At 42.1% G+C, this 12,500-nt stretch overlaps 2 protein-coding genes across 3 annotated transcripts in view; one reads left to right on the top strand and one right to left on the bottom strand.

The window, feature by feature from the left end:
* The window catches only part of wu:fy63c09 (uncharacterized protein LOC797544 homolog), a 26,518-nt gene extending 25,602 nt beyond the window's left edge, over positions 1–916 (top strand). For both annotated transcript variants that reach the window (XM_063186605.1, XM_063186606.1), the window contains exon 15: positions 7–916. The gene's annotated coding sequence lies outside the window, so the exon portion shown is untranslated. The remainder of the gene's footprint in view (positions 1–6) is intronic.
* A 7,350-nt stretch (positions 917–8,266) lies between these two features.
* The window catches only part of LOC134437370 (serine/threonine-protein kinase DCLK2-like), a 36,395-nt gene continuing 32,161 nt past the window's right edge, over positions 8,267–12,500 (bottom strand). Inside the window, exons 13-15 of the mRNA XM_063186862.1 lie at positions 12,235–12,315; positions 8,981–9,046; positions 8,267–8,401 (exon numbers count right to left, since the gene is read on the bottom strand). Coding sequence (XP_063042932.1) covers positions 8,285–8,401; positions 8,981–9,046; positions 12,235–12,315 — 264 coding nt within the window. The 3' untranslated portion in view covers positions 8,267–8,284. The remainder of the gene's footprint in view (positions 8,402–8,980; positions 9,047–12,234; positions 12,316–12,500) is intronic.

The following is a 12,500-nucleotide window of genomic DNA, read 5'->3' as shown; positions in this document are numbered from 1 at the left end:
TTTTAGGTCGTGGGGTGTGGTCGGGCACTGTTGTACCATGCTGATTGGTCAATTGTGCTGATTGACAGTCGCAACAAAACCTTGGCAGCGCTTCGTATACCATTGGTTATGGGAACTTGTGTGGTATTCTTACCGTAAGGGGTATTTGCTTGCTGTCCAGAACCATGTCAGAGATGAACAACCTGGAGTCAGAGTCCAGTGCCACATATTCCAAATGGCCTGGCTTTACCTGTCCAATTCAGCCAGGTGATTGTCTGGTTGAACCATCACCTGGTTGCATTGGACAGGTAAAAACAGGTCATTTGGAATAAGGGCCCTGATGGCAAAGAGACATTGAATTCGCCTTTGGCTAAGCCCCGCCCCCTTCAGTTACTTTCCATTTCTTTCCGGCCATTTTATTGTTACTGTTAGGACTAAATGAACAAAATGAAAGTGCCTTCATTTCCTTACTGACAAATTAGGGTTAGGGTAGGGATGATCCAAGCACAAGCAGTCTCTGGTGATTATAAATACTCTTTCTGCACTGACAGGTTCAGGTTAGGGATGAGTTTTTGTGCCTAGGCACAGTTTGATGTTAATCTCACATAAAAAAAAAACCCTCATGAGTGTGGAAATGTCCGTCGAATTTTGTCCACCTTTGCAAATTAGACGAGCGGAGATTTGTCCCAAATCCATGTGATGTGGCACTGGGTTGTAACTTCTGAATCCAGGTTGCACAATGCACATCCCTGAATGTATGTCAATGAAAAAATAACAAACTTACATAAAGTCATTAAACTGTGAGAATTGATCAGTACTGTATCCTTAACACAAACACATACCTATTTCTACCATTTTTGCTATGTATTTGGTTGCTGTAACGAGAGATTGCTGTGGCATCTCGATCTTTTAACCAAATAAAATCTTTTTTTTTTAAGTTAACGCTTGTTTTTTTGCATGTCTGGTCTGGCTGGAATAAATGTATACGAACAGTATGACGGTTACAGTAATGGTAGTAACTATGCTTCCTGTGACAGAAAAATGTGTTTATGGGTGGTTGACGTTTAAGGGCGTAACACAATTTAAAAAAAAAAGAAGATATTCCAATTCCTGAAAAAATTGGAAAAAATAGAAAAAAATAAAGCACTTAGTGTAATGTGTCCTGCATCAACACATTTCATAGGCATGTCACACCGCAGGAAAATGAAGTCACACCACAGGAAATTCACTGCATTATGGCCATTTTAATCCTTTTGTATACATGACTGTGGAGCGTGTCTATGTTACCACAGCCCATTGGTTCCACATCACTAAGATTTTTAACATTAATTTTTAGGCCCATTGGTCCCACAGCATATTCCTGCTGCTCCATGTTCACACATTTCTAAGAATTTATTAAAATTTAGGCCCTATGTTTTAAAGGCATATTCTCTTAGTTTACTCAGAGATGTGGTAACATGGATTGTAGAACATAGGGCATATATTTGAATAATTTCTTTAAAATGTGGAAACATGGAGCAGCAGGAATAGGCTGTGGGACCAGTGGGCCGTGGGACCAATGGGCTGTGGGAACATACAGCTGACCCCCATGACTGACATCTGAGCTCACGCTAACTTGATAATGATATTATGTTTAATCTTAATATGTGTTTTCATTTATAAAAACATTTTTTTCCTTCTATAAGAGAAGTCACACCACAGGACACCATAAAATTAACCTAAGCATTGTGTGACAGAAACATTGCAATATGAAGACATATTAAGAGGTTAATAGTCACCTTAAACTTCTACAGCACTCTCCAATAACTGAGGTACTGACTGGTTAGGAGCCAGTCCTTAAGACCCTTGTGGTTGGCCTTGCAGCTGCCCGTTCACAAACATTGACATACATGTGAACCCACAGGACGCAATTTGTGTTACAAAATTGAACTTGTAGTTAATATTACTGTCTTGAGTTTTTTCACATTCACATATCTTAATATAGTTTATATTCATGCAATCATGCCAAATGCTTCATACATTATTCAAAATGTTGTTGGTTAATTTATTATATATATGTTACAGTCACTTCGCAGGATATTTGACATATAAACCTTTACATAAATCTTAACAAAAATGTTTCTTCTCATCTAAGACTAATATGAAACATAATTTACCACAATTTCTTTCATTGACATTTGTTTTTTAAAGGAAAAATAACAGTTTTGTAGGTGTCTCGTCAACCAACCTTATCCAAAATAAGGTGTGGGTATTTTTAAGGTTATAAATGGCTATTTTGACACAATTCAGAGTGAAATATTAAAGCATTCCAGTGTGGGTAGTTATGGCAGGATGCTCGAATTTGTGAGACTCCTGACAGAAAATGTGCTCTGTCCCACCCAAATCATATCCTCCATGGGCCCTTGGGTGGAGGATGGATGCTATCTGATACGTATCAGTCATTACATGCAAAATTTTCACTTTTATGTGCATTAGTCAATCATTGGACCATGCAGCACATTTCATGCATGCCAAAATGGTGATGGTCAACAAAGTCATCATAAGCTAAATGCAACTACATACTTTGTCAAATTGAGTTTAGACTGAATATTCACTTTTCTTCATAAAATCTCCTTGGCTGCATCCTTTGGTAATAAAGCAGATTTAAAAAAATAAAAAACTTTTCAGTGGCTCTTTTCAGCCATTGCTCTGGGAACAAACCGCGGCTGTAGAAAACAACAGTAACATCGTGAGCAGTACATTTTTTCAGGATGATTTCATAATGCCCAGGGGCATCCAAAGACATCGGCCAGTGAGACAAAAGAAGTAAAGACAAATGGCACAGAGGCTAGGAAGAGGCAGAAAAGATGGCAAATACCAATTCAAAGTTGGCAGGATATCAACCAGGTAACATGGAAACAAAGAACTACTGTAATATTGAAACTAATAATCTGAAATCAACTGAATATGTATATCACAAACAAATAACAGTGAAGACTGGTGACTGCCTTCGTATTGCACTGTGGAGCAAAGCTAAAATAGTAAGGTACTCGATTAAGCGTTTGCACTGAGGGAATAGAATGGATTTATACTTGTGAAATATTTTAAGCCCCGGGTTGTGTTCCAACACATACTTCACAGCCAAACCATGATCTGGGTTTAGCAACTTGAATTTGAGAAACGTTTATCTTTAATACCTTAAATCTTTGTCGATAAGTGAACAGAAGTGAAGTGAACAGTCACCTGTTATGCTCAGCGGGATAACTTCACAGCCAGACCATAATCTGGAATGAACAACTTGGATTAGAGAAACTTTTATCTTTAATGAGATATTGCACTGTTCAGCAGGGGGGAAACCTCTCAGTAGATGTGAAATGAATTACTTAAGTTTGAATATAGTAATGTTTTAAATAAGCTAAAATTCCAAGTTGAATGGTGTGAATGAACTGTACGAATCAGGATGTGTGATGATACAAAAGTGTGTGTGTGTGTGTGTGTGCCTGCACAAGTGCCTGCAGAGAAATAAAGGTACAGAACACACTGTACAAGATTATATAGTACCTCAGGGTACAAATCTGGTGGGCTGGCATGTGTGACAAATGAAATTCATTGTATTTCTTTATGACTTATCCACTTTGGTACGTTCATACATGTAACTCTTCTTCAAAGTCATGTTAATAGCGAAAGTCCCTATTTAGTTACACAGTAGTACTTCCATTTTTTCTTCGGATTAGTAGATTCCTGAACTTGAATTAATTATGATATACCCATCGTTTGAATTGTTTTGTTTATGTTGGTTATGTTAATCGCTGACTTTTTGCTTGTACCTGTATGTACATGTATATTAAGTCCACGAAAGTAAGAGATGACACAACCAAGACTTCAGGAATGATCTTTAATGTACAAAAGTCTTACAGAAGAGCATCTCAGCCTCCTGGCCTACATGATTAAGGATGGGAAACAAAAGATGCACATTTTCTTTGGAACACACACGCGCACACACACGCACACATACACACAAACCAAAAATATTCTTTCACACACACACATACAGGCTTACTTCAACACTTTTTGTCTTTTTCTTCTCTTGAAAACAACATCGACTGGAATAGGCAAATACTGTACTTCTGGCCCACATGCACACGTAGCTATACACTAGAGACAAACAATCTGAACCTGTTTCCACACAATGTGGACACGTCGGCTCTCTTCTTTTTTATTTGAAATCACAAACTTCAATGCAAAGCAAGAACAAGTCTCTTTCATTTCCCGTGCCTCATTTGCTCTTAAACCTACACACATACATATTCACGCACGCATACACACACACACAAACGCACACACACACACACACACACACACACACACACACACACACACAGACTTGCACGCTCTCATACCAACATTTACTACAATTACTGAAGGCTTATTTATTTATTTATTAACGACTGATGGGCACACCGAGTGGAGACATGAATGACTACGGCTATCTGTAGTAGTATATCTGAAGAGAGAGGAGGAGAGAAGAGGATGGTGGGAGATGGAGGAACCGAAGGAGCCGAAGGAGAGGAAGAGAAGAAGGAGGGGGTGGAGGCAGTCAGTGGCGGAACAATTGCACACAGGGCCCCAGGGCAAGACAACGGCTTGCCAAGGTCACAATAGCCCCCCCCATCCACAATACAGGAGGGCCCTGGGTCCCAAGGGCAAATGCCCTGCTAACCTTCCCTATAGCTCCGCCCCTGGAGGTGGCACAGTATGGCTGGTGGATCAGCTTAGCAGGAAAAGGTGAGAGGTCGGAGGTCAGGCATCTGGTGCAGGTCCATAGATATAGAACACAAGGTGTCGCCTTGATCGAAATTGGCTCAATCTGATTCTGATTGACGCCATGTTTGTTCGGGGGTTACACAGTTCGAAGGAACACCAGTCGGCAACAAGGCAATACGCAAATTATCCTGTATATGGCGCTAAAACTACATCTTTGCCGACTGAAAAGCATAACCCCTTAGGAACCCTGTACCGAGACAGCGGTTCATGAGGCTGAATGTGACACCTAGTGTTTTATATCTATGGTGCAGGTCATAGGCATATACCTGTAGTATATGTGTATACTGTATGCCTATGACACAGGTCTGCTGTGGTCTGTTCTGTTGCTTCCTGGACTGCATTTCCCAGAAGTCTCCAGGGCTGGAAAAATTCCAGGCTTATTACAATATTATATGTGTATGAGATTTTGCTTTCTGTCTGCCTAGTTCAGTTACAATGATGACATCAGATGAACTAAGATGAGATTTCTTGAAGGTCATCCGTGAAGTGTTATAGATAAAACAATGTATTATTCCAGAATTCTTCATTTCAGCCTGATGAGGTGAAACAGTCCTAATATACTGCATTAATTAGGGTTTTGCCGTTCAACTGTGGCTTTCTGTCTGTCTGTCTTGATTGATATGAAGTCAAATGAGACGGAATGTGATTTGCCATATAGGCTACAATGGACAGGCTTTGAATCAGAGGGCAGCAAGCCCTCATGCCCTGTGTCCTGTTTGGTCAGCTTGACGTTTTTCTATTTTGTTTTTTGATGTCATTTCCTCTGCCCCTACGCAGGCAGCTACCAGTCAACCCTGTCTGGCATCCTTTAAAGCAACACTAGGCAGTTTCCATCTTCAGTCGCTTTACGTGTTGGAAAAGGAATGGTCTCACAATGCTCCTACTCCAAACCTACTTAGTACTTAGTGTATAGGCCATGTACACCAGGAAAATAAAATCAGAAGTGCTTTCTTACCCTGTTACAAGTGGATGGGCCACCAAGAAAGGTTTTGTAAACATTATTTCATAGTTGCAATAAAAAGTAAATTATGTGAAAGTAAATAAATAGTAACATGCTTCCGGAGCGTGCCATTAAGAAAAAAAACTACTTAATGTTGCTTTAATGTTGTGTTTTTTAGCCATTGCTGTTCTGCCTGGGGACACTTTGATCAGCTGTCCCGTGTTTGGCTCATATGCTGTATGTGGCAGAAGAGTTGTGCAATTGGAATGAATCAGTAGTTCAAGTTCTATTCTTCAAGTGGTTCAGTTCTAGCAGTAGTATCAGTAGTAACTAGATATAGTACATACTGTATGCATGCCATGGCTTTTAGAAGCCAGAGTTTTTAGGAAATCCTACAGTGTTATATGTGTCATGGAATGATTAAGTCACTATCACTTCGAATATTATTTTCATTACCATAAAGTTGAAATTCACTAGACTTGATTAACACACCAATAAGTGGTCACAATGTGTGCATAAAGCTTAATAATGGTTGGAATTACTTAGTGGTCTAGCCTAGCTGTGCTAGACCTGCGTCGCCAGCTAACGAATCTCACTGTCAAGGTTATCCTCAACTTGATTCAATGTGGGTCTACCATGGCTAGGCATTTAGTGGTCATAACTACCCATAACAGCACTCGTAATGCAGCTGTGTTCTTTCACGTGTTCTCTAACTGTGTGGACAGACAGCTGGCATTGAAAGAGCTAAAATGCTACAGAGTCCCGCCTGGAAAGCACAGATCAGGGGCGATGAACGCGGCAAACGATTCAACCTGAAGCGTTCGATCAGGGAGAGCGACCAACTGAAGCTCATAAAAATGTGACCATTCCATTGGCTGCTAGCGCCGAGCTCATTACATATTTTTTTGGTGAAGTTCAACTTCTCTTTCAACGCCCTCGGCGCTAGAAACGCTTTTGCAGCTTGCTCTTCCATACATAGTCAATTAGTTCCGCCGCTTTCCACGCCTTCAACGCCGGTTGTCTGTCCATACAGTAAGTCTGGCGATGCAACCTGTCCCTCCCAGCAAACATGTATCATTGACCCAGATCCAGTTCAATGGTACATGCTAGCTTCGAACAAGGAGTGATATCACCTGGCGGCTTGAAGAACAGGAGAAAGGTAAAACTCATTAAAAAATAAAAAAAACATTTCCATAAAGGGTGTAGCATCACGGGGAAATGCAGTCCAGTGCGTCAGGCTTGTATGTGTCTGTTGGGCTTTGTCATATCGCTGTAGTTGAGTTGAGTCTTTGAGTTCTGTGTCTCTCTGTCAGCAGCTTGCTGTGCGTTTACCTAGTACCATACCCTGAAAAAAAAACAGACAAAGAAAGAAAAACAGACACACATACAAGCACACACAAGTGAAACACAATATATCAAAATTGATGATTTTGAACAAGTCAGATGAATCACAACTTTGGCCCTGATAAGAAACATTGGAGGGTGACAAAGAAATGTCAACAGTAATACAGAGAAACATAACCTTACTGCAAACTGCAATTGCAAAATACTGTTACAGATCTCAATTTTTGGATGACTGATACTCAATTCCATTTAAATATACGTAAGTCTTGAAATTTAAATGAAATTGAAATCTTTCAAAATGTCCTAATCTCCTCCATCTCTGTATTCACTTCCGCTGCTACTACTACTACTACTACTACTAATGATACCACTACTATTCATGCTACCAGCCTACTGCTGCTGCTACTACTACTACTACTACTACTACTACTACTACTACTACTAGAGAAAAGACTGGCGCTATTTTAGTCATGCACAGGGAGATTAGAGGGTAAAGCATGCATGCAGGAAGGTCGAAAGGAACACAGACAGGAAATTCCTCTAGAGAGCCAAGGCCACATGCGGCCTGCAAGAGGAAAGAATGCTTTCCTCTAAAAACCCCAAAGGCTGCCACTGTCGCGTTGAGATGAGCTAACCACCGAGCTGAGCTACTATATGGCATTACTGTGCAACGCACTACGGTAGCACCCCATAGGAAAACATAAACTGTTTAAAAAAACTGACATTGCTACAAAATCCTATAAAGCCAAATTTAAGAAATGGGTCACTTAAGTACAGTTTGCCATAAAAGTAAGAAGTCCTACACATTTCATGTAGAATGCTTATGTTGCGTATATGTGAAGTGTATGTGTGCCTTACCTACATATACATCCGTATGTATGAGGAAAATGAGGAATAGGACACTTTTGTAGCATGTGTCATATTGTAAAGAATTGTAAAGTCGATAAATGTATAATTTCGTAAGTTTTATATGTTTTCCCTGTGGGTAGCTTTGGGGAGAGCTGTTGTTCTCTTTGCTGTGTGTCTGCTTTAATCGCCACAGGCCACATGGTTTCCCCATTTCTCCACCTCTCCTGGCTATAAAAATGTTTATAAAACCAATAACAAACATACAGATCTCCATAAAAATGTACACTTGTGCTAAAATAAGCTAGGAGACACTGACAGGGGGAATGTTAACTATGTGCTTAAGTGGAATGTAAACCGCCTAGTAGTAGCTCATCTCAACCGACAGCTCATCTCGACAGAAGACCGTGGGTAAAGGGGGAGAGAGAATGCTTGTGGTTGCCATGCATGGACAGGACAGGACCTACCATTGTCATTCAGATGGTCAGACTGTGAGCATGGGATGGGGAGAAGAGGGCAAAGGGTTAAAAACGGACACAAGTCATGTCAATATGGACTGGATCTCTGTGCATTATTGTGTGTGTGTGTGTGTGTGTGTGTGTGTGTGTGCATGCGTGTGAGTGGGAGCGCGTGTGTGTGTGTGTGTGTGAGAGAGAGAGAGAGAGAGAGAGAGAGAGAGAGAGAGAGAGAGATTAGAGGGGAAAGGGGTAAAAACTGGCGGTGATGTTTGAGTTTGATAAGTGATGTCTGTGATTTCAGGTTATTTTGTGTATGACATGAAAAAGAAGTTATAAAAACTATACACGTTTTAGCGATCAAAACCTTCAGGTTTGATAAAGTAAACTGTACCTGTCTTGCCGATTCAACAAAAGTATGTCCTGTGTGTGTGTGTGTGTGTGTGTGTGTGTGTGTGTGTGTGTGTGTGTGTGTGTGTGTGTGTGTGCGCGTGCGTGTGTTTGTGTGTACCTTTCTTGACCATTCCACAAAAGTGTGTGCTTCTGTGTGTGTGTGTGTGTGCGTGCGTGCGAGCGTGTGTGCGTGCGTGCGTGCGTGCGTGCGTGTGCTCACCTCTGTCCCCCCTACTGTGTTGTTGTCCAACTCATCAGGTGACTTCACATTATTTTCAGATTCATCCTGTCAATCACACAGAGATATACAACATTGAAATTACATACAGTATGCATACCACAGAACTGAATAAGACTCTTGGATGTTTATCAGCATGCATTTGTATGTGCAGTTCAACATTTTCAGTGTGACTGTGTCACTTTCTTTTGAATGTGTCTTTCTTTTTGTCTGGACGTACATACTGTACTGGCACACAGTGGGAGTGAATGTGTGTTTGTGCTTCACTGTGACTTTATGTTTGTTACAGTGGTGGTGGCTCAGGTGCTAAAGGAGCCGTTGGGCAACCAGAAGGCCAATGCTACTGGTGTGTGAAATAGAGTGCGAATGGGCGAATAAATGTGAGGCACACCATGTAAAGCGCTTTGAGTGCTCGAAGGAGTGGAAAGGCGCTATATCAGTGTTTCTCAAACTTTGTCAGACCGAGGACCACTTTGTCCCCCTAAATATGTTCAGGGACCACCTGTCTATTGAATCGACAGTTGATGGGTGCTAATTTGATGCTGCTAATTTCGATAATTTTGATGCTGCTTTTTTATCCACATTCACAGGCCTGTCTTATTATAGTGAAAATGTTATGTTTAGCTTTGTAATAATGTTACAAATATACCTACCTTGTCTTGGTAAAATAGAAATCCCCTTGCGGACCACCTGAGCTCTGTCACGGACCACTAGTGGTCCCCGGACCACACTTTGAGAATCACTGCGCTATATAAAATGCAGTCCATTTACCATTACAGTACATTATATTACACTCAACACTTTTTGAAATAAGAAAAACCCTATGACTGCATTATATTTTTCGCAAATAAAAAACTCTGAAATCAGGCACTGAGCCTGAGTACTATCAGCCTTGTGTTGTGCAGCGTCACAGTTAGCATGGGCAGGAGCGGCCTAACATTCTTCAACTTTTTCTGGGATGATATCACCGCAACATCTGGCTTTAAACTTTTCCATATGGCCCAAAAATGTTTTTGAGCTTCTTAAAAGCACGATAGAATGGGGATGATTGCCATTTCAAGTCAAGTCAAGTCAAGTCAAGTCAAGTTTATTGTCAATTTCTTTACATGCACTGGTCATACAAAGAATTTGAAATTGCGTTTCTTGCTCTCCCATGCAGACATAGACTAATCTAGGTAAGGACATAGACAGTATAGACATAGACAGTACTCATACATGGACATAGACAGTATGGACGTAGACATTGCTCATACAGACATTTAAAGTGCAAGACTGGACAACAGAAGACTTGTAGAGAACATACATTAAGAGGAGGTATTTTGTTGTTCTTTTTTCTAAAAGTCCTTTATAGCGTTCTGACATAGTAATAGTAGCATTTGAAGAAATAAATAATTAAAAAAAGGTTTTTATTAAATACACCAGCAGCAGTATGTGTGTGTGTGTGTTTGTATGTGTTTTGTGTGCGTGTGTGCGTGCGTGTGTGTGTGTGTGTGTGTGTGTGTGTGTATGTGTGTGTGTGTGTGTGTGTGTGTGTGTGTGTGTGTGTGTGTGTGTGTGTGTGTGTGTGTTTAGTGCAGGTAGAAAGTGCGGTGTGCGTCTGTGTGTGTGTACCTGTGTATGTGTGTGTGTGTGTGTGTGTGTGTGTGTGTGTGTATGTGTGTGAGTATGAGTTGTGTGTCAGTGTGTGTATGTTTGGGTTTAGTGCAGAAAGTGCAGTGTGCTTGTGTGTGTGTGTGTGTGTGTGTGTGTGTGTGTGTGTGTGTGTGTGTGTGTGTGTGTGTGTGTGTGTGTGTGTGTGTGTGTGTGTGTGTGTGTGCATGTGTATGTTTTGAGTTAGTGCAGGTTGAAAGTTCAGTCACAGATGTAGTAGTGCAGGTGGAATGTTCAGTCGCAGATATGGTGGTGGGGATGAGGGGGGGAGCGTTGTCAGTGGCCTGGCTGGCTAGAGGCTGACAGTGAAGGGAGAGTGGGTTGAGTGTTCAGTATCTTGATTGCTTGATGCATCGTGCTGCTTGCAAGCCTGGTGGTACGGGAACGGAGGCGCCTGTACCTCTTTCCAGAGGGCAGGAGGCTGAACAGTTTGTGTGCAGGGTGGCTTGTGTCTTTGATGATCATCAGTGCTTTTCGGGTGAGGCGTGCGGTGTAAATGTCCTGCAGGGAGGGGAGTGGTACTCCAATGATCTTCTTCGCTGTGTTCACAACACGCTGGAGTGTCTTCCTGTTTTTCTCCGTGCAGCTTCCTCCCCACACTGTGATGCAGCTGGACACGACGCTCTCTATGGTTCCTCTGTAGAATGTTGTCATGATGGAGGGTGCAGCACTTGCCTTCTTTAGTTTGCGCAAGAAGTAGAGACGCTGATGGGCCTTCTTCGCCAGTGATGTAGTGTTGGTGGTCCAAGAGAGGTCGTCGCTGATGTGCACTCCAAGGAACTTGGTGCTGCTCACTCTCTCCACAGCATCACCGTCGATGGTCAGTGGTGGCAGTTGTTTTTGGACCCTCTGAAAGTTGACAACAATCTCCTTGGTCTTGTTGACATTCAGCAGGAGGTTGTTGTCTTTGCACCATCTGGCCAGCAGGTCTACTTCTTCTCTGTAGTGGGTCTCATCGCCCTTAGTGATGAGGCCCACCAGTGTTGTATCATCCGCAAACTTCACTAGATGGTTAGTGCTGTGGGTCGTTGTGCAGTCATGTGTCAGCAGCGTGAACAGCAGGGGGCTGAGAACACAACCTTGCGGAGCCCCCGTGCTCAGGGTTAGGGTGCTTGAGGTGTTATTCCCTACCCGTACTGCTTGTGGTCTCTGCATCAGGAAGTCCAGCAGCCAGTTGCAGAGGGAGGTGCTGAAACCTAGTTTGTCCAGTTTTCTGATGAGTTGTTGTGGTATTATGGTATTGAATGCTGAGCTGAAGTCAATGAACAGCATTCTCACATATGAGTCTTTATTGTCCAAGTGGGTGAGGGCTGGATGGAGGGCAGAGCAGATTGCATCCTCCGTGGATCGCTTGGCTCGGTATGCGAACTGGTAGGGGTCCAGGGTGGGGGGTAGGGTGGCTTTGATGTGTGACAGGACTAGCCGTTCGAAGCACTTCATGATTATGGGCGTCAGTGCTACAGGACTGTGTGTGTATGTGTCTGTGTGTGTGTGTTATAAAGAGGTGTGTGTGTGTGTGTGTGTGTGTGTGTGTGTGTGTGTGTGTGTGTGTGTGTGTGTGTGTGTGTGCGTGCGTGTCTCCTTACCAGCACCCACGGGTGGGACAGCACTTCTTCTGCACTGTAACGATTGCCAACGGTAACTTGCAGCATTCGACCAATAAGATCCTGTAATACAAAGCCAGTGATAAATACAACCAATCAGATCATGAAATACAGGTCAATGTTAGTCTGCGAAAGCCAATTACATTAACACCCACAGCTAATGAGATCCTGCAATACAGGTCATGTGAGTTTGCCAGAGCCAATTAAGAACACTAATGACCAATGAGATCCTGTAAGACATGTCATGT

The sequence above is a fragment of the Engraulis encrasicolus genome, chromosome 21 (genome assembly GCF_034702125.1).
Source record: "Engraulis encrasicolus isolate BLACKSEA-1 chromosome 21, IST_EnEncr_1.0, whole genome shotgun sequence".
NCBI lineage: Eukaryota > Metazoa > Chordata > Actinopteri > Clupeiformes > Engraulidae > Engraulis > Engraulis encrasicolus.
The sequence above is the reverse complement of the archived record's forward strand: the minus strand, read 5'-3'. Positions and strand labels throughout refer to the sequence as shown.